General features: G+C 54.7%; 2 protein-coding genes across 14 annotated transcripts in view; one reads left to right on the top strand and one right to left on the bottom strand.

The window, feature by feature from the left end:
• Positions 1 to 45: 45 nt before the first annotated feature.
• On the top strand, positions 46 to 15,921 carry MTHFR (methylenetetrahydrofolate reductase). 6 transcript variants are annotated; one of them, XM_065575007.1, is made up of 13 exons: positions 80 to 184; positions 5,297 to 5,545; positions 5,649 to 5,705; positions 6,909 to 7,147; positions 7,535 to 7,645; positions 7,855 to 8,048; positions 8,838 to 9,088; positions 10,030 to 10,164; positions 10,599 to 10,779; positions 11,399 to 11,581; positions 14,069 to 14,176; positions 14,463 to 14,582; positions 15,131 to 15,921. In XM_065575007.1, the coding sequence occupies exons 3-13, from the start codon at positions 5,695 to 5,697 to the stop codon at positions 15,326 to 15,328; spliced, it is 1,731 nt and encodes a 576-aa protein (XP_065431079.1). In that variant the 5' UTR covers positions 80 to 184; positions 5,297 to 5,545; positions 5,649 to 5,694; the 3' UTR covers positions 15,329 to 15,921. The 6 variants fall into 6 exon arrangements, with proteins under 6 accessions (XP_008165443.2, XP_065431079.1, XP_008165444.2 ...); XM_065575009.1 differs by having other exon boundaries at positions 175 to 239; XM_065575006.1 differs by lacking the exon at positions 80 to 184 and adding an exon at positions 925 to 1,094.
• Positions 15,922 to 17,901: 1,980 nt separating this feature from the next.
• Positions 17,902 to 24,347, bottom strand: part of C21H1orf167 (chromosome 21 C1orf167 homolog) — a 29,269-nt gene continuing 22,823 nt past the window's right edge. For all 8 annotated transcript variants that reach the window (XM_042852919.2, XM_024104316.3, XM_042852921.2 and 5 more), the window contains 6 exons: positions 23,421 to 23,688; positions 21,939 to 22,047; positions 21,466 to 21,703; positions 20,441 to 20,576; positions 19,733 to 19,843; positions 17,902 to 18,432 (listed from right to left, as the gene is read on the bottom strand). In XM_042852919.2, the coding sequence (XP_042708853.2) occupies positions 18,373 to 18,432; positions 19,733 to 19,843; positions 20,441 to 20,576; positions 21,466 to 21,703; positions 21,939 to 22,047; positions 23,421 to 23,688 (922 nt within the window). In that variant the 3' untranslated portion in view covers positions 17,902 to 18,372. The remainder of the gene's footprint in view (positions 18,433 to 19,732; positions 19,844 to 20,440; positions 20,577 to 21,465; positions 21,704 to 21,938; positions 22,048 to 23,420; positions 23,689 to 24,347) is intronic.

The raw sequence follows: 24,347 nt of genomic DNA, 5'->3' as shown, positions 1-24,347 counted from the left end.
TGCGAGGAGACGCGCGAGCCGCCCGGCGCAGGATCGCGTGAGAGGGGCGGGGGCAATGGCGGCTTCCTGGTCACGTGACGAGCGCGAGGCGACTCCTCCCCCCGGGGAGGAGAATTTAACGCGCGCTCCCGTAGCAACGGGCACGCGTAGGAACGTGGTGGGGCTGAGACAGCTGGAGACCGGGGTAAGAGCCGGGGGAAGCCGGATCCGGGGCGGGACGGCCTGGCTCCTCCCTCTGGGTACGGGGTGCGTCCGTGCGCGCCGGGGGGGGAGACCCCGGATCAGCCCCCCCCAATTCCGGCGCCGGGTGCGCGCGTGGGGGAGAGACCCCGGCCCGGATCAGCCCCCCCCAATCCCCGCGCCGGGTGCGCGCGTGGGGGAGAGACCCCGGATCAGCCCCCCCCCCCCCAATCCCCGCGCCGGGTGCGCGCCTGGGGGAGAGACCCCGGATTATTCTTTTCTCTCCCCCCCCCTTCGGCGGGCTGGGTGCGCGCGTGGAGGAGAGACCCCGGATTAGTATCTCCCCCCCCCCCCCTTTGGCAGGCTGGGTGCGCGCGTGGAGGAGAGACCCCGGATTAGTATCTCCCCCCCCCCCCTTCGGCGGGCTGGGTGCGCGCGTGGAGGAGAGACCCCGGATTAGTATCTCCCCCCCCCCCCCCCTTTGGCGGGCTGGGTGCGCGCGTGAGGGAGAGACCTCGGATCAGGCCCCCATCCGTGGGGCAGGACAGGTGGGGGAGATCGGATTCATGGCAGTGGTGGAGCTGAAAGAACAGGGGACAGCCTGGCTAGGACACAGAGTGACCACCCAGATCCAGATGGAGCCCTGCTGCAGGACAGCGCAGAACCAGGGGAGGGGGAGATTAGAGAAAAAGAGAGGGAGACTCCTGCCTGGAGCTGTGTGGGAAACTGTTGTTCCATCTACAGAAAAGTTTGGAGATTTCAAAAAAGTTCCCTGTGCTAGATTGGCAAAAAACGGTGAACATCTGAACATTTTCATTCACAATATTTTGTTTTGGAAACTGAACCACGGCGTTTCCCGAATGAAATCTGCTCCCAGGCTGCCTGCAGTGGAGCAAGCCCTGATTTCCAAGCAGGTGGGTGAGGAGCCCAGCTTCTGCGCTGACAAGAAGCCAATGCAGGTGTCAAATGCTACCTGGGATCTGTCCAGAGTTAGTGGAAACTGAACTGTTCCTGCAAAATGGCTTGATTGGTAAATCAGCCAATTCTGAAACACCCTCTCCCCAGCTTCCCCCAAAATGTCTGGCTTTTTTATTTTATTTTTGGGAATCTTTCTGACAACTAAACTTCAGCCCTACAGGGATAGCTTCATCCTGGAGTATGGGTGAACTGTGGCATGGACCCAGCCTTCCTAAGCTGACAACAGCTGTCTGTTTGGAAGTAGGGGAAAGGGCCTTGTGCGCTGGTGAAGAAGGACAATACTTCTAATAATGGGATGTGTGTGTGTGTGGGGGGGTAATATTAGTCCCATTTTACAGATGGGTAAACAGAGGGATCCCATTCAGTGGGAGAGCCGAGATTAGAACCCTGGAGTCCTGGCCTCCCTTCTTTGCTCTGTACAGTACTCCCAACCTTTCCAGACTATTGTCCCCCCTTTCAGGAGTCTGATTTGTCTTGCATACCCCCAAGTTTTCCCTCACTTAAAAACCACTCGCTTACAAAATCAGACATAAAAATACAAAGAAGGGTCACAGCACATTATTATTACTGAAAAATTGCTTTTACTTTCTCATTCTTACCATATAATTATAAAATCAATTGGAATATAAATATTGTACTTACATTTCAGTATCTAGAACAGTATAAAGAAATTGTCTGTGACATTGTAGTTTGTCCTGGCTTCGCTAGCACTTTCTATGTTGTAAAACTAGGCAAATCTCTAGATGAGCTGATGTACTCCCTGGAAGACCTCTGCGTCCCCCCAGGGGTATAAGTACCCCTGGTTGAGAACCACTGAGCTAGGCTGCCTGGATTAAGCTGCACAGGGGAGGGGTGCACCTGGGCTCAGGAGCGTCTGAGACCTGGGAGAATGGACCGCTCCCCCAGGGTCAGGGGAATGTGGGACCCAGCCAGGACGCCTGCTACACCTCCCATCCCAAAGCTGGGAAGGAGATGTCTACCACAAGCCTGCCTGGCTGCACCCTGTTTCTGGTTGTTGGTTCTGCTCTGCTTTGGGGAGGGACAATCTGTCTGAGCAGCTAGGCACGTGCTCCTTCCTGTACTTGCCTTGGGGGTTATTTAAGGTGAATAACTGATTAGTGTGGACAGGGGCCAAGCTGTCCAGATCCAGTCCTCGGAAGAAAAGCCACGTCATCGCCTCTTTCACCGCCACACAAAGGGCAGCATCAGCCCCTGGTCGGTGTCTCCAGCCGCGCCTCGCGCTGGGCACTTGTGAAGCCTGGGCGAAGATTTTTGCCTCTCTGAAACTTTTCACCTCTTGACTTCAGGGAGCAGCAAGTCCCAGCCACGGGGCTTTCTATCTCTAGCCCCCTTTCCCCTTGTAACTCCATTAATCCTACTTCCCTGGCAGCCCATGAGGCCGTGTGAGCCATTTTCCTCTCTCCTGCTAATGCCCTTGCTGTCTCTGCTTGGGTTTGCACAGCCACAGCCATCACGTCAATAACAGCAAACAGATACAGGGAAAGAACCAACCCTACGATGAAGGCAGAGGCTGGGCAGACGATTGTTTCTCACATGTTACCGGCCCTTGTCTGGCTTCTCTTGCCAACAAGCTCTGATTGACTCTGAGGATGAGGGCATGGCCTGACATATTGCTGGTGGAGATACCTTATCTGCTGGCTCCTTTTCCAGGCTTACAATCCTAAATTGTCCTTCTCTCGCCCCTTTCGTAAAGGGCCTCAAAGCACAATACAGACCCTAAGGAATGAAGCCTCAACCCTTCCCTGGAGGTGGAGATATAATCCCAGATAGGGAAACTGAGGCACACTTGTGACTTGCCCAAGGAACCACGGCAACGCAGTAACAGAGCTGGGAAGAGAACCCATGAGGTCGGATTCCCGGTGCCTTTGGTCTAACCCAGTGGTTCTCAACCTATTTACCATTGTGGGCCGCATCCAATACTACCTATATGGCCTTGAGGATGTCACATGGGCCGCAGCTGTGTGCTGACTGGGCAGCAGACTGAGAACCACTGGGCTAACCACTAACGCCCACTTCTGAGCTGTGGATTAGAACAAGGATGATGGGGGTGGAGGGCGTCAGGCTTCACTTCTCAGTTACTGAAGGCCAGGATTGGAGTTTTTATGCTGCTTTTGGTTGTTTCTGCTCCAGTCGTAATTGTTCAGGGGTTCTGAGTTACTGTGACTGCTCTGTACAAACATCAGGTCTGTATGCACACAAGAGATTGGAGGCCCAGGTACCTCTTGGCATCAGCAGCCTCCCTGCTCCTTTTTCACAACTCCTGCCAGCTGGACAGGTCCCCAGAGGCTAGGCTAAGCCTTTCTCCTGATCCTTTCAGCCTGAGCCCTCGTGCAAGCAGCAAAGGGAGAGCAAAGTCTGCCTGCCAGTGGCTGGTTTGGGTGACATGGACAGGTGGTGCCACAAGTACAGGGTTTGTGCTATCGCTTCCTCCAAACCAACTCAGAAGTTAAAGCAGCCTGTCCTGGGATGACTAGGCTTCATGCTCCTTTCCAAAGCAGCAGGTGGAGTGCAGCTGAGAGGAGACACTTGGCAAGGCACCGCTAGGCCAGAGAGACACTTGGCAAGGCACCGCTAGGCCAGGGAGCCACGCTCCGAACTGGGAGTTAAGAGGTCTGGCATCTTTTCCCAGCTCTGCCACTGACTTGCTGTGTGTCTTTGGGCACGTCACTTCATCTCCCTGCAGCTCCGCATCCCCATCCGTAAAGCCAGGCTCACAGCGCTGATATAGTTATAAGACCAGCAGCAGGCCAGGCTGTTTTCATTCCCGGGCTCAGGTGAGACTTGCCAATCAGTCTGTGCATCCCCCCTTTTAAGGGGCTGGCTGGCAGCTTGTCCCCCAAGGAATAGATAGTAGATAATGTTTTCACCTCCCTACATTCCCTTTGGCCGCCCTGGCAGACAATAGGACTCTTCCTAGCTTGCATCCAGGCCTCCCAGCATGGTGTATTGGGAAGAGGTTCTCAAGGGAAGGGGATGCTGAGTGCCTGGAAAAGGAGGCTGTGTGTAGAGGGGAATGCTGGGGTAGGGAGACTCTCATGCGACAGGAATGCTGGGTGATGGGGGACTTCTCAGCTGAAGGCTGATGCCAGACTGGACACTGCACTAGGTAACAGACCGTAGGGAACAAGCTTGGCCCATGTCAGGGCATTGGGACTAGATGACCGTGCTGGACTCTTCCATCTGGCTTCTGCCAGAGGAGAACACTATGGGCTTGAGGGCAGGGTTCTGAGCGGCGAGCATGCTGGGTAGCGATCCGGCCTCTCTCCCCAAGCTATTTAAAGAAACATTGCGGTTCGGGAACAAACAGAGAGACAGCAGGGCCCTGCTGTGTGCACACGTTGTGCCAGAGAGGTGGCTGGACGCAGCCCACTCTGGACAGAGCTGCTGGCAAGCCCAGGCACTGTCCAGCAGGTCAGACTGACATTCGCCAGCTGCACAAGGACGCCGCGGTAAATAAATTGTAAAGCATTCGAACGTCCAGAAAGAAACTCTTAAACCTGCTGATTCTGCTGAGGGACAAAATCATTCCTGGTTTAACTTTAGGTTTTAGCAGAGTTACACCAGGGGTGAGTAAGGTCCACTGACTTGCATCACTGACTGCTCCCCGTCACTGCATACTCAGTCCGATCTCCACGCGCAGCTGCAAAGTAGGGCTGACTAGGGTCCTGCAGGAGCTAGTTTGGAGGCAGGAACTACCGTACCCGCCAGAACTCCTTGGGGAGCGTTAGCAAGCGCCAAGGTCATTCAGCTGGCCCTGCTGTCCTGGTCAGGGCTCAGGCCCCCTTGCTGCTCCTCTCCGAGCCCATCGCTGCTCAGTGGGATTTCTGTACTGTTAAATACCATTGAGCAGACATGGGTGGACAGTTCAGGGAAGGGAGGGTGTGGAGTGATTTTTAACAGCCCCTGAGTCTCCTTCCAGCCCCACTGAAATCATCAGGTGTGGTGGATCGTTGACAACAAGGAGGCAACATGCATTCCTCCTACATCCTGTGCCCTGTGATCCCCTTGTCTTCCTGCACCCTCCTCCAGCTCCTGCTTAGAGCAGCCGCCCATAAACTGCCTTCCTAGCCACCCCCTAGGCAGTGACACCCACCCTCCTCCCCTCGCCCCCTCCCAGAGAGCACATCATGGTCAACGAGCCCCCCAGCGCCAGCAATGGGAGCGCCAGTTCCAGGTCGGACGGCAGCAGCAGTGGCAGTGAGGGCTCCAAGGACAGCTCGCGATGCTCCACCCCCGTCCTGGATGCGGAGCGCCACGAGCGGCTGCGGGAGAAGATGCGCCGGCGATACGACTCCGGGGACAAGTGGTTCTCCTTAGAGTTCTTCCCCCCGCGGACGGCCAATGGTGCGGTCAACCTGATCTCCAGGTGAGCCCTGCGGGGTGGGGGAAACAGGGAGGAGGCGCGATGGCTTTGATTGGGGGACAGCCTGATAGAGCCGGTTCAGGCCTGTGCTCTGTCTCCCTTCCAGGTGAAGAAGCAGGTAATGGGTCTGTGCTTCCCTGCTGAGAAGGGTGATGGACTCCAGGTAATTCATCTTTGCATCCCCATAGAGTTAAACACCATGGTGGGATTACTAAGGGGGCTGGATCATTTCGTATGCGAACAGATTCCTGCTAAAGGTGAATCCACACTCGTGCTTCAGAGTCTGAACTGATCACTGTGGGGTCAGGCAGGGGAGCAGAAAGGAATCTTCCTCTTGCTTAGTGTGCAGGGTCTGGTAGGTGCATGAGTGGGGTGTGTATGGGTGTCTCTCCAGGAAGCATTGTGTATTAGTTTCTGCCCCTGGCAATGACCAAACTAGATGGACTGGTGGCTGGTCTAATCTTGCGGGGCCCATGGCCTTGGCAACATGAATCCTGCTTGCTTTCCGGTCATCTAGATGCTTTGCTTTAGGCCCTTGTCTTTTCCCGCTCCTGCTGGGTGTCTCTCCCTGGGTGTCCAGGCCAAACCTCCGCAGTGCTGTGTAATGCGAACGCTCTGCCCCTTGTGCCCAGCCCGTGCAGGAAGGGCCTCTCGGGTCACAAGTCACTGTGGCAACGGCCAAAGGGAAAGGTGTGGTTTGAAAACCTCTGGCCTGTGCTAACGGAATAACAGGGCCCTGCTTTGCACACCCTGGCCAGGTTCCAGCCTGGGGTAAGCAGGGGCAGCAGCACTGAAGGCAGGGGAGTCTCTGGCATCTGGAGCAGGCCTCCGTTTGGAATCTGGACTTAGATTAGAGCTATTAGTTCCCCTTCCCCTCCCAATGGCCCCAGCAGTGCCTGCTTATTCCCTGTAGTCCCCGTTATACCCTATTCCCTAGATGCGTATTGTAGCCATGGGCCTGCCACCTTCTCCTTTGGAAGAAGATGCCACAGCCTCCTAGATGTGGCTGGGAGGAAGCTTCTGGTAGATCCAGTCTAGAATTCTTCCTCTTTATAAAAAAAAAAAAAAAGTTGTCCGAAGTGCTAGTTCCACCCCTTTGGCTCTCCCTGAACATGGTCTCGCCTCTGTGGTGTTGATCTGCCAGGTTCTCGTGGCCCTTAGTAGTTCCTTCACCAACCTGGAGCGAGTAAGCTCTTGGTCTCTTCTCCTGAGGTGGCTGCTTCAGCCCAGTAACTGTTCTTGCTGCTCTGGTCCAAATTCCCTCCCGTTTGCCACACGCTGTCTGGTAGTGAGTGCGATATTCCAGGCCTGGGGGTGGCAGTGCCCCCACAGGCTAGCAATAAACTGCTTCTGTTATAATCTGCAGGTTCGACCGCATGGGGATGGGTGGCCCCCTCTTCATTGATGTGACCTGGCATCCGGCAGGGGACCCGGGCTCCGACAAGGAGACCTCCTCTATGATCATCGCCAACACGGCCGTCAACTACTGTGGCCTGGAGACCGTCCTGCACATGACATGTTGCAACCAGACCAAGGAGGAGATCACAGGGCATCTGCAGAAAGCCAAGCATCTGGGGCTGAAGAACATCATGGCACTGCGAGGAGGTGAGCCTTGGGGATAATGCCAGAGGTACCTTCACCTCCAGTGAGCGACTCCTCTGTGGGAGGAACTAGAATGAACCAACCTGGCGATCTAGCATCCCTCCCAGTTCTGGGGCCATGTGGTTAAGCATCTGTCTGAATCTGTTGTCCCAGGATAGGGAAGTCCTCTTGGGTTAGGGCTGAGATGAGTTAACCTTGGCCCAGAAGGCATGGTGCCTCCAGCTCAGGTGGTGGAGGTGAAGGGCCCATGGGTGGAACCAAGTAAGGGTCCAATGACCTTGGAGATGCCATTTCCCCTTCCTCTCAGTGATGGGCGGCCTGTCTAGCGCTGGTTGAGCTTTCCTATACACAGGCCATGGGTCAGACCCGTCTCCATTTCTCCTCACGCAGACCCCATTGGCGAGGAGTGGGAGGAAGAGGTGGAAGGCTTCAACTACGCCGTTGACTTGGTGAAGCACATTCGCTGCGAGTTCGATGACTATTTTGACATCTGCGTGGCAGGTAAAGGCATCTTTTTACGAGCGAGCGGTGGTGGGGTTTGCCTCTGATCGTGGGGATCGGCAGACTGTGCTGGCAAGACTCTGAGCGACGGCTTGTGGATGCTGGACTCGGTCCTGAATGGTTCAGGCGTTTGATGCCCCAGCGTGACCGAGGCTCTGGAGGAGAAAGCGTGCTGCCTCCTGGCTCAGCTCCTCCTCTTCTCTCTGAAGGTTACCCCAAGGGCCACCCTGAAGCCGAGAGCTACGAAGCCGACCTGAGGCACTTGAAGGAGAAAGTCTCTGCTGGGGCTGACTTCATCATCACGCAGCTCTTCTTCAGGTCCAAGACCTTCCTCGCGTTCATGAAGGACTGTCAGGCCATTGGCATCACCTGCCCTATCGTACCTGGCATCTTTCCCATCCAGGTGAGATTCCCCAGCCCTTGCCAGGAGGGGTCCATGGTTGGATTTTTGGGCTAAATCCTGCCAGGTCCCAAGCACCCTCAACTAAAGCTCCAAGTCACTGGGAGATGAGGGTGCTCAGTGCGCCCCAGGAGGCAACTGGTAGCTTGTAAGATCTGACTGTTGTCTCTGCAGAGCAAAAATGTAGCAGAACAAAGTAATGGAAGGATGGTGGGAGCCACCTTTCCGGGGGGGTCTTCATCAGTCATGTCACTAAGCACACCTAGCACAATGCAATGGGTAAACTGGAGCCCTTGGCCAAACAGTGCCAAGCCAATAACCGCAGGTCTCTTCCCTGAAGAGTTTACAGTCTAAAGACACCAGCCGGGACGCTATGGTACAGAACAGCGGCTCGGAGCTTTGCATTCCTCTTTACGCTTCCGCCTTGCCTGCAGAGATCTCGAGTGCTTTTCAAACATGAATTAACCCCCCAATTGCCTGCCCCCTTTGAAGGAGGTAAATACTGCCCCCTTTTTAAAGATTGGGGCGGGGGGGGGAGAAATGGAGCACAGAGAGGTTAAAGTGATTTGTCGGAGGTTGCACTAAAAGTCAGTGATAAAGATGGGAATAGAGTTCTTCTGTTTTGATGCAAAGTCTTCTGTTTTGACTGCTATAAAAACTCTTCCCCCTAGCGGAGATCTTTCCTGGTACAGATGTTACTTTGTCAACTGGCTGGGGAGCAGAAATAGGCCTGAAAATTGAGAGGCCTCGTTAGCCTTTCCCTCAGGTATTCCCCTTGTATCCCATACCCAGGGTTACCATTCTCTGCGCCAGCTTGTGAAGCTCTCCAAACTCGAGGTGCCACAGGAGATCAAAGAAGTGATTGAGCCCATCAAGGACAACGACGCAGCCATCCGGAACTACGGGGTGGAGCTGGCGGTGTCCATGTGCCGGGAGCTGCTGGACAGCGGCATGGTGTCCGGCCTGCATTTCTACACCCTCAACAGAGAAGTGGCCACCACCGAGATCCTCAAACGTCTGGGCATTTGGAAAGAGGATCCCAGGTGAGCAGAGCGCTACTACTGGAACATCTTTCTCCTGTCACAGCTGCACCTTCAATAGATATGACCTGTAAAGGAAAGAAAAAGAGCTGGTGCCTTTCCTTTACTGCCTTCTGCAGAAAGCAGTAAACCTTGGCTGGTGGTTCCCCCCCCACTGCCACCCTCTCCTTCTGTTTGTATTGATACATTAGAAATTCAGGTCTGGCCTTCCCTAGAGGACTCTGTGGATGACTGGAGAGCTGGGAGGATTATGACCTCAAAGTACTAAGGGTGTGAGAGCTGCAGCAACTGAGGGGAAGGTGGTTTGTAGTCAGACTGTTTAAACCTATTGGCGGGGTTTTGTTTTGTGGTATAGGTGTGGGTTTGTTGTGGCTTTTTTTGTTGGTTGGTTTGTTTGTTTTTTGACAAGCACTTAACTCAAATGCGTGACGAACAGTCGGGAGATAAGAACTTTTCATCTTCCCCTTCCCTTGGTGTTAAGTGCTGAGTAAGCTCAAACTGTGATCTCCAGCAGAAATAGGGAAAATGTTCAATAGTTGAGCAGGGGGCTGTCCGGCAAGGGTGGGGGACACAAACATTGGGGTCTTTTTTTCTTTAAAAATAGCAAACCTTTCAGGCCTGTCTAGCCACCAGAAAAGGGCAGGAGCCCGTCTGTGTATTTAATCTGTGCAATTTGTCTTTAACAAACTGCCCAGCCGCCTGGGAGGATACATGAGAGGGGGATAATGAATGCCTTGGCATGAGCCACCATCTCCCGAATGGGGGAGAGGTATCCGCTCTGGAGGGAGGTGCCTCTGTGGATGCAGTGAGGTCTCTCAATTCTGCTTCAGCCCCCCCCGAGCCCTGCCTCTCCCATAAAATGCATTTACTAGCAGTGCTTTCAATCCCAAACCAGGGAGTCTGTTACAGAGAAGCCACCCTAATAATCTCCATTTTCCCCCAAGACGGCCTCTGCCCTGGGCAGTCAGCGCCCACCCCAAGAGGAGAGTCGAAGACGTCCGGCCTATTTTCTGGGCCTCCAGGCCAAAGAGCTACATTCACCGAACTCAGGAATGGGACGATTTCCCCAATGGCCGCTGGTGAGTCTCTGGCCTAGACCAAAGGGGGCTGGAGCCAGGGCGAGTGGAGCAGGAAGCCATTTGAGTCATGGGACCATCCGCTCCGACTTCACTTGAAATGGAAGGCTGGCTCTGTAGGACAGGCAGAGGCTGCTGGACTCATTTCAGGCCCCTTTTGGAGTCCCGTCACTTAGTCCATCTGGTGATACTTTGCTAGGAGACTCTGGTGGTGCCCAGTTGCTTGGAGCTGCATGAGGGGGCGAGCTACTGGGTGGGATTGAGTGGGTGGCCCCAACGCGGTGGGGGTGCGGATCCCTGGTTGATTGGCGACTCTCCCCCCATCTTGGGGGTCAAGGGGATGGCTTTTTCCACCCCCTGTTTGGAACAGTCCATCAAGCAGGTCACGTTCCACCCCAGACAGCACATAAACCCCGTCTCTCTGCTCCACCCCACAGGGGGAACTCTTCCTCGCCAGCCTTCGGCGAGCTGAAGGACTATTACCTCTTCTACCTGAAGAGCAAGTCGCCTCGGGAGGAGCTCCTGAAGATGTGGGGGGAGGAGCTGATGAGTGAGGAGAGCGTCTTCGAGGTGTTCACCTGTTACATCTCTGGAGAGCCCAACAAGGAGGGGCACAAGGTGAGTGAAGGCTTGGGGCTGAGAACGGAGAGGGAGGCTCATTGGAGAGTGGGGCAGTGCAGCCCCCAACGAGGACTGGCTCGGAGAGAGACAATGGTGCTTATTTCATGCCCTCTCAAAGGCGTCAAGCACCCTGTGACATTCCTCTACACAGGGTCAGGGCGTTCCTCCACCAAGGAGGGGGGACTCTCAGCATGGGAGAGCCAGCACCCAGAGCTAGGAACAAACCTGGACAAAGATGTCCTTGTGCTGTGAAAGGGCCAAGACCAGTGATTTTTCAGAATAATGGCACACCTGATAAGAAGGGACAACCCCCATGCGTTCAGCCCTGGGGACCGCACGCTGGAAAAGCACCCCTGGTTTGAAGGGGGTCTCTGAGATGGGCTGTATTGGACCATGTAGGGCTTTAAAGAAGCTGCCTGGGATCTCAATTTGCACCCAGAAGGGAGCTGTCAGACTGCGTGAGGTAAGAGCACTTGTGGGCTGTGCTCTCACTAGCTCATCTCACCTATGAGGTGGGCAGCCATGTCCCCATCCACTGGAGTCTTGTCGCTGCCCGGTGCTGTGAGATTATGGTAATGGATAGACCCTTGGATTTCACTCTCTTTCCTTCCTGCAGGTGACCTGCCTCCCCTGGAACGACGACCCTCTCGCTGCTGAAACCAACCTCTTGAAGGAGCAGCTGGAGAAGGTGAACAGAAGAGGAATCCTGACCATCAACTCCCAGCCAAACATCAATGGCAAACCGTCCACTGACCCCATCGTGGGCTGGGGGCCCAGTGGGGGCTATGTCTTCCAGAAGGTACCAAGCATAGATGTGTATGGCTAGAAGGGACCCTTAGCATCTAGTCTGGCCTCTTATGCAGGAGATGAAAGAACGTTGTTCGATTTCTGCATTCAGCCCGGTAACAGTTGGTTGAGCTAGAAGTACCTCTGTAGAAAGAGATCCAACCTAGATTTTTTTTTTTAACCTTCACGTGATGACCCATCTCTAGATAATTCATTCCAGTGGCTAATTACCCCCCACTGTTAAAAAATGGGACTTGATTTCTAGTCTGAATTTGTCTAGCTTCCGCTTCCAGCCATTGGATCTTGTGACGCCTTTGCTTGCTAAGATTGAAGAGCCCCTTATCAGGAATCTTCTCCCCCTAGACAGTGATCCAGTCACCTGTCAGTCTCCTCTTGGCTAGATAGATGGAGCCTCTCACTGAAAGGCAGGCGTTCGACACCTGGATAGTCCCACCCCAATGCCTGTATCCCAAGGCTGCTGTCCCAGCCTCTTCCATTCGCCGTCTTTCCCAAAGCTGCTTATTTCAGAGCTGGGGTTCGTTGGGCTAAGGACACGTCTAGCTTCAATTCCCTGAGCTCCCTCCCAGACCTTCTGGCTTGTTACTTTCCAACAACCTGCGTTACAGGAAGTGATGGCATCTGGCTACGTGCCCAATAAGAGAATCTTCTGCCAGCTTGCGGTGACTCTGCTGTCTTGAGCAAGAGCAGGCAGGGAGATCTGGCAGGAGATTGGGACCGAGACGATCTGGACTGTACTCGTGGCTCTTCCACCGAGTCGCTGTGTTGCCTTGGGCGAGCCAGTTCATCTACGAACCTCTATTTCCTCATCTGTAAAATAGAGACAGGGCCACTTCCCGGCCTTTGAAGTGTTTCACCTCTGGGGATGGAGAGTGCTACTTACATTTTCCCAGGATGCAGCCCAGCCTCTCATGGAGCAGGCCCCACTCTAAGTGCTGCCTGCAGGGTATCCAGTAGGTGGTGCTCTTCCCTCCAAGCCACTGCCTCAAATGGTGGTGCAGGAGGTACTGTCCTTTGGAGGAAACAGAACACTGAGAAAGTCATAGGATCTTTAATGACTGCAAGTGTGTCCTGGTCAGCTTCCAGCTTGCGTGTTGTTGTTCTGCTTCCCTAAACTCTCCCTGCAGTTTCACTCGGAGAGGGATGCCTGGCTCATATGTCACACTTCTCATCAGATCTCAAGGTGCTTTACAAAGGCTCATTATCCCCTTTTACAGATGGGGAAACTGAAGCACAAAGAGGGGAAATAGCTTGCCCATGGTTATCCAGCTGGCTAGTGACAGAGCCAGGAATAGAACCCAGGTCTCTGGTGTCCCAGACCAGTGCTCTGTCCCCTAGACCATACTGCCCGCTGTTCTTTATTGCCAGTCCTGACCAGTTGCACAGTGTTACCATGCACTGTTCAGCCAGCACCTGTGCTCCACCCCAGAGCCCGGCTGCATTTCAGTGATGGCTGGAAGCGATTTCTGTATTTCCCTTGCCTGTCTCGTGTGAGAGAGACAGCACTTTGAGATCCTCCAGTGAATGGCGCTAGAGAAGTGCAAAATATCATGATGATGATGATTATGGGGTCCCCCAGCATCAAGGTAAACAGTGGGAGCAGAGCACGTGGTGGGGAACAATACGAGCTAATTCAAAGGGATTTGGATCGTTAAAGCCGCTGGGCCAGCAGATGGCAAACGCAGTTCAGTGGCGAAAGATTCCCCAGGAGCAAGGAAATCAATCATCCAACACAATAGCCAGGAAACAGAGCTAGTGCCCAGTTGGGAGGGAAGCAGTTGCTGAATCCAGCCCCGAGCAGCAGCCAATGGGGAAAAGGAGGAATTAGGCTGTCTTAGGCACACGCAGAGGACACCAGACAAAAGAGGTGCTGCTGTGAATGGTCGGGCCCTCATTAGAGCCCAGCTGGGATCGCTCGCCGGCCCGCGGGGGTGAAATTGCCAACGGGGGTACAGCACAGAACAAAGCTGTCAAGCCGGAGTCTTTTAGAAACAGCCAGCACCTGCTGCTTTATGGACACCTGGAATGACAGGTGCAAGGCTGTGGCTTAGTTACCTGAGTGCATCCCCTACTGCAGAGCCCATGGGGAGGCTTGATTTTGGACTCCTTAGCTCTGAAGGACCTAAGCTAGGAGGATGGGTAAGAGGCTGCCTGCAAAGGATTATCAATACATTGGGCTTGTGCCCTGTGTTACCTCTGTGCTAGGCACTTTTGGGGCCACTGCCACTTCTGCCCTTTGTTTATTTGGCCATTCCCAGCTCTCCCCCTGACTTGCCTCAGTTTCCCCATCTATAAAATGGGGATAGTATGGGCCTGTGTCAGGGGGTGGGATGGATGGATGGATTCTTCTTAGTACCTTCCCCATTTTAACTGCTGGGGCTTCAGAAAACCGGATGAGTCCTCAACAGCTGGGTTCCCCGCGGGTTCCTCCCGTCCCTGCACCGCAATGAGTTTTGGCTTCTGTTTCCTCCCGCCCACGCAGGCATACCTGGAATTCTTCACCTCCAGTGAGAACATCACCGCGCTGCTCAAAGTGCTGAAGACGAAGAAGTACGAGCTCCGCGTGAATTACCACATTGTCAACGTCCGGGTAAGAGCGTGCTTAGCCGATGCTTCCCGGAGACCCCGGCGACCGAGGTCCTAAGGAGAGAGAGCAGGTCTGCCAGCAGGGCAGGAAGCTGGGAGCAGCACTAGCTATTCCCTGCAGCTCCTTCCTGAGCTGCTGGCTTTTCACGGGTTGGCTGATGGTTTAATTTCAGGAAGTAGCGCCCATAAAAGCACCTCTGCGCCACGGCCCAGCTCCACTGCCCCCACTTCCCGCTCGGGACCATCTTTCTCTAGAAACTGCTTCCAATGTCCCGTCCTCCTCTTGGCAGGGTGAAAACATCACCAACGCTCCCGATCTGCAGCCCAACGCCGTGACCTGGGGCATCTTCCCAGGCAGAGAGATCATTCAGCCGACGGTTGTGGATCCAGTTAGCTTCATGTACTGGAAGGTAAGAGCCTCACTCCAGCTGACCTTTAACGTATCCCCACCCGGGGGTTAGAGAGAGGTGGTGCAGTTTGGTTTGGGGGGTTTTGTCTCTTCTTTATCAAGACCCACTGGACAGACACAGGGCCACGGTAGTGCCTAGATGGGCTCCATCCTATGCTCCTTAGTCCTTATGCAATGGGAGCTTTGTGTGAGTGAGGGCTGCAAGATTCCCCTCTCTCTCCCCTCCTCCCCGCATTATGTATTTGTTGTCTATATGAAGTGGGCGATGTGAGTGCCAGCCCCAGGATTTCTGTGCCAATTCCCACAGCAGTTGAGGCTGAGGCGGTACTGAGCAGCACTGGTGAAGAAAACGCATGCACATGCTTTCTAGAAAGCAGGAGGCTGTGTTGATTTACTGCCCCGATCCTCAGCTGTGGAGTGGGGCAGACGCAAAGCCATACGCCCTCTGGCTTAACCTCCCAAGAGGAGCCGCCCTAGACGACAATGTAGGTGTCGTAGCTAACGTGACGTGTGGTGACTGTACCAAGCTCTCTACCTTTGTCCCAACAGGATGAGGCCTTCGCTTTGTGGATTGAGCAGTGGGCTAAGCTGTACGAAGAGGAGTCTCCCTCGCGCATGATTATCCAGTACATCCACGACAACTACTACTTGGTCAACCTGGTGGACAATGAGTTCCCGCTGGAGAACTGCCTGTGGCAGGTTATGGAGGACACTTTCGAGCTGTTGAACTGTCCCACGGAGCAGTGAGTCACAGCTGCCCGCTCCATCCATCTACCCGCTCACTGCAGGCAACACAACTGCCATGGGGCAAGAGGAGCCCGGCTTGGCAGGACAGGGAGCCAGACACTCCGCCCAAGGGCCATGACCACTCTGCTCTCACCTCCTCATTGAGCCACGTTCTCTCTCCTGCTCTGCCCGAGACACATGCTAGTTAGTCTCTCCCAGAGCAAACTCCCTCGGGGCTTCCCAGTGCCCCTCTCTGTTACAAACTAACCATGTCCCAGTCTGTTCTCATATGCTAATGGCAGCTAGAACCATCTGAACCTCCCCGCAGAGCTCCAGGCTGCACTCTAAGAAACGATCCAACTGCTTTTTCAATGTCCTCCTCAGGGTCTGTTTCAATGATCATAGTGGGGACTCGCCCACTCACTGCAGCAAAGACAGCGGGCTGGGGTATTTGGACACTAAATGGTCTAAAAGACTTGGTCAAGTTTTTCTCCCAACCTCCCCACTCCCCTTTTTGTTTCGTTTTTTAAAGGAATGGGAAGAAGGGAATTCTCCAGGTCAATTTCAGCTCTAGTTCAGTGATTAGGAATTAATTAATAAATAGCAGACACTCACGCGTGCCTCATTTCTGGATCAATAAGATGGGTGCAAAATCTCTTGGCCCTGGGTTTGGATTTTTAGGTCAGTTCAGCTCTAACCCAGCTGAAAGCGGTTTTGAGAGTCATGCCAACATCCTCTCCATGCTCAAGGATGACAGTGAGGTTGCTCTGTTAAGGGTGGGGCCAGCCAGGCAGGAGTGAGGCGTTTAGCAGTGGGGCTAGGGTGTGTCATGCACCAACTGCTCAGGGACTGGATTTTACAGCCTGTGGCCTCCACTGGTACAGGTGCAGATTGGAGGTGTGCGCACAACCTACCACTCTGGCTGGGCCACAGAGCTGGTTAAGCCGCTTCCAGTCTGGCTAACAGAGCTGGGGCTTTCACCCTCCGGCAGTGTATGCTCATGCTTTATACTAATCCAAGGGAAACCTTAAAATGTCCCAACAAGCTGCAGGGTCGTCGTGTGAGCTTTTTCATTTTCCCCACAGCTCAGGCCAGGATGAACTATTCCTAATCCCTGCCCCAGGCTGGATTGTGGATCCAACTATGTTTAATCCCTACACTGTAGAGGTACCTGGGTGAACACTCTAAATCTGACAGTTAAAGCATGGTTCACTTTAGGAACATGATGAGAATATGGATGGTACAGGCCCAGTGGTGGTGCAGAAGTGTGTAGGGGTGTCTTGTGTGCTGGAAGATCAGGCTCAACCATGGTTTAACTCTCTCTATAACCAGTCAGGAGTGGGAGAGTCCAGCCAGGCAGAGTCATTCCAATGTGCTGGGTGCACAGCTTTGAACACAGCTCTGCTAGCAGGGGGCCCTAGGCCTGGGGCCCTGAGCACCACACCCAGGGCCTTGCGCACAGCATGAGCTCAACAACTAAACAGTCCTCAGGCAGCAGCAGTTCTAGTTAAACTGAGCAGCTCGTTCAGTCAAGGATTCGCCCCCCCCCCCCCCCCCCCAGGGCCTAGCTGGGCAGTGGGAAAGGTCCATTCTGCACAAGTGCCTGTCACCAGCATTACTATTTGGGGTGGGGGGAGCATGAAGTGAAATGAGATACTTGGCCAAACCTCAGCCCATGCTGCAGCGTTGATGGGGCATGTCTTCCATTCCACAGTGCATTGGGGGTGGGGGAGGAGGCAGATGCCTTCACCTGAGCATAGCCAGGAGGGGAGCTGTGGGGGAAGAACACAGCAATGACAGCACCAGGCTGAAACAAGCATCTGAAGGAGCAGCAAGAGGCAGTTGCCTGCTTCAGTGACACCGAACGATGGACAAACCAGTGTTGCAAAGCTTGAGCCAATGACCTACTGCCACCACAGACAAGCTCGGGGCAGCTTCTGGGGGGATTTCAAAACCCCTGCCCTGAGTGAATGCTTTTTCCCATGAGCACTGGGGAGAAGCACTTCCTGCATCCTTCTGTCCCTTTAATTTTAGCCTTGTGGGGAATGGCTGATACCCTGTAAACACCCTAGCTAGACCAATCGCTGCAGGTGCTAATGAGGGGCAGGGGGTGGGAGCAGACATGCCCACCTGGCCTCAGCAGAGCTTTTGGATGCTCAGCTGTTCCCAGCAGGTTTCTTCATCACAGCCCCATTCAGCAGAGAAAGGACCCTGCGGGAGGCAGAGGCTCAGAGGTTGGCCACCCACCGAAGGGCTTAAGGAGGAGCTGATGGACTTAAGGAGCTGATGGATGGAAACACATGCAGGAGCCGAGGGCTGCACAAGAATCCCCACGGGGAAGAGGCAGATCTAAAAATAAAGCCCCTGTTCAAGGCAGCATGGGCTGCCCCTAGCCGAGTTACGCTAGGAGGAAGTGGGGGCTGGACGGGTTGGAAGCCTTAAGCCCACAAGCAGGAAGGGAGCTCCTGGACAGGAGAAGAGCTTGGTTTCTTCCCCCCTCACCCCCGGATCAGAGAACTGGATCCTGGCATAGCCTTGGCCAGGGTGGAGCCGTTTGTGGTACAGGGTGAACCCCTGATTCAAAGGAAAGCATGTGGCAGACCGACCTTTAATCAGAACTCACATTCAACACAGCCTGCACCAGACAAGCTGCGTGCCCCCAGCAGTGCATTCGTCCTGCCTTGCGCCAATCCAGGCAAGGCCAGTGGGCGAGGAGAGTGCCCTTTTCTGGCCCAGCGAACTCGAGTGAATACGCCCCCGACGCAGGGCAGGAAGGAGACACGATGTCCTGTGCTTTGAAACGGAGCCCCAGGCTGGAGACGCTCTGTTCCTAGGAGTACCTGGCAGGCCCATGTGTCACTAGCAGAGCAGGGACTGGCTCTGCGAGAAGCTGGTAGCCCCTGCAGCTGCCCGGCGGGGACAGTTCTGAGAACACCACTTCCCTGCATTCTTGGCAAGTGTTCAAAGGAGACACACACACACACACACACGCCCCTTCCTTTCAATACCCAGCCATGTTCTCAGCCGGCCCAAAGAGGGGAGCTCTGGCCAGTCCCTCCAGAAGCTCAGCAGTGTCCTCTGCCCTCCAGACGGGACCCTGTCAGCTGGTGCCACCTTCCAAAGGCCTGAAATGGAAGAGGGGAGAAGTCAGACCTAGGTCACAGCTGGGTGGCCCCTAGATTCTGCAATGCAGCCCCAGCCACCCTCACCTTGACTACATCATAGAGGGGGACTAGAGGTCCCGGTTTATAGTGCTCCACCTGGGTGAGGCTGCATGGCCTAGTGGGCCCTGCCATCTCTACCCACTGCGTTAAGTGTGGGCCTCCAACTTCTAACAAGCGCTCAGGAGGGCTGAGCATGGCCTGGGCTCATCCAGCAGGATGTAACAGGGATCCCCATCTTTTACGATAGGGCCAAAGAGCGTTTGCCTGGAGGTCTCTCTGCCACCCCCAGCCCTGGGGCCTGGCTCAGAGACCCTGTCCCTCGCTAGCACTCAGGGAGACTGGCTAGAGCACAGACTCTCTTCCCAAGGCAGAAGGATCAAGTCCCGCCAGCAGAGCCAGCCCATCTGCTGCACGCAGGAGGTCAGCGTTAGACACAGGTTGTTTGCACATGACCCTGACAGTCCTCCACTTTCCCTGCGATGCAGCGAGAAGGGGCCAGCAGCGAGATTGCCATGAACAGTTAATCCTGCAGCTTACTCTCCTTCCTGCACCCAGCCGACTGCAGGAGTGACCCGGGGGAAAGAACTTCCCCTGGCCTGGGCAAGCGTCGTGGGCTCTGGGCTGGGTCAGCAGCATCTCCCAACCAGCTTTACTTGCCCTGCTAGTTAGAACAGCATAACACTGAGTCAGCGTAGTTTGGAAACAGCCTCCTAGTAGCTGAGAGAGCAGGGCCCCTGCCAATGGCGCCATCACACGTGGACCATGCTAATCCCCACGCCTGCCTAGACAACAGCAACCCCTCCCTACCCCTCAGCCAGGATTGATTAGCAGAGTCTCGGCTTACTAAGGCTTCATTAACCCTGTGCAGCATCAGGCCTCAATCTCCTTTCATTCAAGGCAAGGACCCACAACACTAAGGAACACACACAATGGAAACAGCACCTGTGATGGGACTAGCGTGGAAAACGCCATTCCCTTGGGTGCCCTCTCTGCTCCCACCTATTCCCTGCTGCTCTGCCCGCCTGTACCTAGCCTTTTTACACTAGAAGCTCTTGGGGCAGGGGCTCTCTCTCACTACGCATTTGTGCAGCGCCCAGCACAAACTGGGTTAGGGCCTCTAGGTGCTCCCATAATACAAATAATTGGTAGTCCACAGAATCACAGAACTGGAAGGGACCTCGAGAGGTCATCTAGTCCAGTCCCCTGCTAGAAGCTTCAGCTACTAACTGGGAGATCAAGCGGAAGAGCTGTAAGCTCCTACCCTGGCGAGCAGGCTCCGGTCTTCACCCTCCAGGAAACTCTGGGCCACCTGGCTTTGCAGGTAGCGCCTCCTCCAGATCCTCCAGCCCCGCTCCAGCAGCCTCTGCCCAACCTGCAAGGAGAAAAGGCAGCACACAGAGGTTAGCTCCCTCTGCCCAGCACTGTCTGCCATGAATCTCCTTCCCCTCCTCGGCCAGCATTCAGGCTGTTCAGACTGCAAGCTTTCAGGGGCCCCTCGTCTTACCCCGTTGGCAAAGCAACCTGCACACCAGCAGCACTCTAGGAGCAGTCAGCCAGGGGCCAGCTGAAGGAGCATGCCTGTTGCTGGGACACTCAGATTGGGCTCAGAACAGGTCCCAAATAGTCACTTGTCCAAGGAGGACGACGACAGAATATGGGTCTGTACTAAAACCAGATGGCTGGGGATTGAATAGAGGAGGAGGTAAAGGGAGGAAGGAAGACACTGAGTAAGGAGGAGTGTGGGTTAATAGTTTGTCAGGCACACGAGGCAGGACTCCTGGGTACTCACGCCACCCCTGCCAGAGACTTGCTGTGTGACCTTAGGTGCAAGCCACTTAATCCTCCGTGGGCCTCAGCTTCCCCATCTGTGACGCGGGGATGGGGACTATCCCAGGAGGGCGGGGCTTTGAGAGGACAGCCACTGCAGGAGCGTTCCCCTCGTTGTGGATGGGCCCAGACATTCACTCACCAGCGCCCGCATGATCAGTGCCGTCCTGCTGGCGTCCATCCACCGCTGCCACCCGCTCGCCAGAGAGCGCATCCTCCTGCCGGCCCGGAACTGGCGGAGCAGCACGTTGTGACGCCATCGTCTCAGGTACTTTGTCCTGGAGGCAGAGAAGGAAAAGGAACTTGTTCGTCCCAATGGCTGCACTCGCCGCGGCTGATGTTCTCCTGCAGCACAGACACAGCCGGCCTCACTGCTTCCCGGGGAACCGGACGCCGCTCCAAGGCAAGGATCGAGTGACGCCGGCAGTCCTTGCATCTAACCCGCACTCAGCTCCTTACACCTAGTGACTGGAGACTCCCGGCCCATCTGTTGTGTGCTCTCCATTGGCCGTAAAGGATGCAGTGGGAGGAGGGGGACAAGCCGTGACTCACTGCCCCCACCCCCTCCAAACAGTGATACAAGGCTCATCCCTGCTTATTTGATTAGCACATTTAGTGCAGATAGTGGGGGTCAGTTAACAACCGTGCAGGCTGAAGGCCTCTGTTTATCCACTCGACAGGTACAAGTTTCCACCACGCTGCCCTGCCAATGTGCCCCAACGCTGACCTCCCGTAGGGCCTGGACTGACACCCCTATCTTACTCTGCACGATCCATATGTTGGTAACAGCTTTCGGTCGCTGCCCACCTGCTTCAGATTCGAACCAGTGACCATCACCCGTCCCCTTCCCTGCTTCAGCGCCCGCAGAGCACAATCAATTGTTTACGGAGATTCCTTGTGCTGACTGCCCCCCAGCAGAAGCAGGGAACCTAGGCACATGCACATACACGAGACCTAAGAAATGCTCCTTCCATTTAAACAGCCAGACCCTATGGTCAGGGCCGCCATTAGGAAGGAATTAAAAGAAAAGGGATTTCAAGGTCTTGCTCGGTCAGACACATCCATCTTCCCTCCCCGACGCTGACTGATGGAAACACACCCTGAAAGTGACAGCACGGTTACCAGCAATTCCTTCTCCGGCTCCCTTGGTGCTGACCCTGTGCTTACCCAAGCCATCTTCTATACAGCTCATCTGGTACCAGCTCGGTGCTGCTCTCCTGGGGCCAGGCATGCCCAGGTGCCCAGCCCACTGCACCAGGCCTCTCCAGAAGCTGATGGACTGGCAATCTCTCTGTCCTGCTTTGGTTTCTGTAGAGCACCAGCCAGCGACGGAAGGCGCTGGGAAGTAGCCTATGGTAAGTCGCTGTGCTTGGTCCAAGACCCTTTTCTCTGCGTCGTCTCGGCTCTGCGGGAGGAGACACAGCAATCACACAGGGCATGCCGCCGTGCCGGCAGCGGCTGTTCTACCTTTAGCTCCCAAAACAGGACCACAGCTTCCATCCTATTCAATTAATGAGCAAATAATGTACAGAAGAGCTCGAGTAGATGGCTCCCTTCTAGGCAGACACCCACATGCTCCAACAATGCCCCGCCGTTCCCTGTACAGCCCCCAGAAAGGAGGAAGCGGGTTTCATTCTTACTGATTGACCAAGACAGAGGCATTTTCCTGCCCTTCCTGGCTCCTATGAGGGTGCACCGCTGCCGTGAGCTCTGGGACAAGGCGGCTGCTTTCGTCCAGTAGTTGCAGGCCTGAGGACACAATTTATAAAACAGTGGTCAAGACCTAACACAAAAGCAAGGAGGAGGGGGACCCCTCCCCTCACACACACACGAGAGTCACACAAGCTGAGCCGCAGGCGTGACACCCCAGGGTTCAGATCCCAGCAGGGCTGACTAAATCCTTCAAAATAAATGGAGTCTCGTGCAGTTTGCCGGCTGTGGGCCTGTCAGAAAGGACTGTGATAACCAAGGTCCAGTCTGCTCTGTGGGGTAGAAATTATCCAGTGGCACCTTTCTTCGGAGCAGGGGATTTGTTCTAGTCTTTTTGCCTAGTGTGTCGTGCACCAGCGGGGAAGCCTATAGCCTGAAAAGCACTTCCAGATGAAAGGCCAAGCACAGTCACGGGCCATCGCGTAGCCAGTCACACAATCAGAGCCCGTGTATCTAAGTGTTTGAGATGAGCCCCAGCGCCAGTCTCTGAGCCGAGTCACCCAGCTGTGCTCTTCTTCAGAGAGCAGGGAGTTGTCTCAAACATCGGGCCCTACCAAATACCCGGCCATGAAAAACGCATCACGGACCATGACATTTGGTCTTTTGTCCTATACTAGACAGATTTCCTGGGGGAGATCAGCATTTCTCAAATTGGGGGTCCTGACCCAAAAGGGAGTTGCAGGGGGGGTCGCAAGGTTATTTGGGGGAGGGGGGGTCACAGTATTGCCACCCTTACTTCTGCGCTGCCTTCAGAACTAGACGGCTGGAGAGTGACAGCTGTTGGCTGGGCGCCCAGCTCTGAAGGCAACGCCCCACCAGCATCAGCACAGAAGTAATGGGTGGCAATACCATACCATCAAAAAGAATGAGGAGTACTTGTGGCACCTTCATCAGATGCATGCAGTGGAAAATACAGTGTACTGCATGCATCTGATGAAGTGGGCCGTAGCCCATGAAAGCTTATGCTCAAATAAATTTGTTAGTCTCTAAGGTGCCACAAGTACCCTGTTCTTTTTGCTGATACAGACTAACACGACTGCTACTCTGAAACCTAATACCATGCCATGCCATCCTTACTTCTCCACTGCTGCTGGTGGCGGCTCTGCCTTCAGCGCTGGGCTCCTGGCCAGCAGCCACAGTTCTCCAGCTGCCCAGCTCTGAAGGCAGCATCGCCACCAGCAGCAGCACAGAAGTACGGGTAGCAGTACCGCAACCCCCCCTAAAATAATCTTGCAACACCCCTGCCCCCAACTCCTTTTTGGGTCAGGACCCCTACTGTTACAACACTGCGAAATTTCAGATTTCAATTGCTGAAATCATGAAATTTACAATTTTTAAAATCCTATGACTGTGAAATTGACCAAAATGGACTGTGAATTTGGTAGGGCCCTACTCATACAGAAACTGCTCACCTGTTTCACCACAGCCATGGAGTCTAAGTGCAGGGCTTGATGCCCCCTAGTGGCCACTCTCCAGCGCTGAAAGGATTTAGCCCAAGCAGGTCTCTGTTGTTTGCCATCTCTCTCTTCTCCTTGCCACTTCTTAGCTCTCAAGAATTCCATCCTCCACCGGGCAAAACATAATGTGAGGCTACGCTGCTGCCTGGCGAGCTCACACTGGGCGACAGCTTCATGCTGCGTGGCTCTGCGGATGGTAACCTGGAACCAAGCAACTAGGACCCTGGAAAAGAATCCGCAATTACGGGTTCTTGAAGTAACATTTCGGCACCAGTCCGAGTCTCCTCTGCCTCCCATCCTGTGGGGTCATTTACAACTGCTCAAAGCGAGTGCAAAAAGCTACCGGATCAGATTGGGGATACACCCACTTTCACCCTGTGTGGGCAAGTGCTCCTGGGCAAAGGCACTGGGAGGACGAGGTCAAATAGCTCCAGACCTCTGCACTGTAGCTGCTTTCTGCCAAATGCTCCCAATCACTGCACTTAGCTTTCCCAGAAGGTCGCCTGTCTGTACTTCCTGTGACCTGGGGAACATCAATTTCCTTCGGTCACATTTTAATGATGAGCCTCTGGGATCCGTATTCATGCAAAGGCGCCTACAGAGTGAATGTAATGCTCACACACTGGGTCGGAGCAAGAGCCCTGGATACTAAACCCCTGCTTTGCCCACAGAACAGATACCGCATGGACACAAGCTACCGCCGCGCTGCCCTGCCACTGCACTGAACCCCAAGAAGTGATTCTTCCAGGTCAGGGCTGTGAGGGGAGATCAGGCCTGGCCTCTGTGCCAAGACTGTTTCCAGTGTCAGCAACTGAAGGCCACAGTGGCGGTTTAGCTGGGGAGGGGGGGCTCTCTCCATGGAGCGAGAACACCCACCACTCA

Source organism: Chrysemys picta, chromosome 21 (genome assembly GCF_011386835.1).
Source record: "Chrysemys picta bellii isolate R12L10 chromosome 21, ASM1138683v2, whole genome shotgun sequence".
Classification (NCBI taxonomy): Eukaryota; Metazoa; Chordata; order Testudines; family Emydidae; genus Chrysemys; species Chrysemys picta.
The sequence above is the reverse complement of the archived record's forward strand: the minus strand, read 5'-3'. Positions and strand labels throughout refer to the sequence as shown.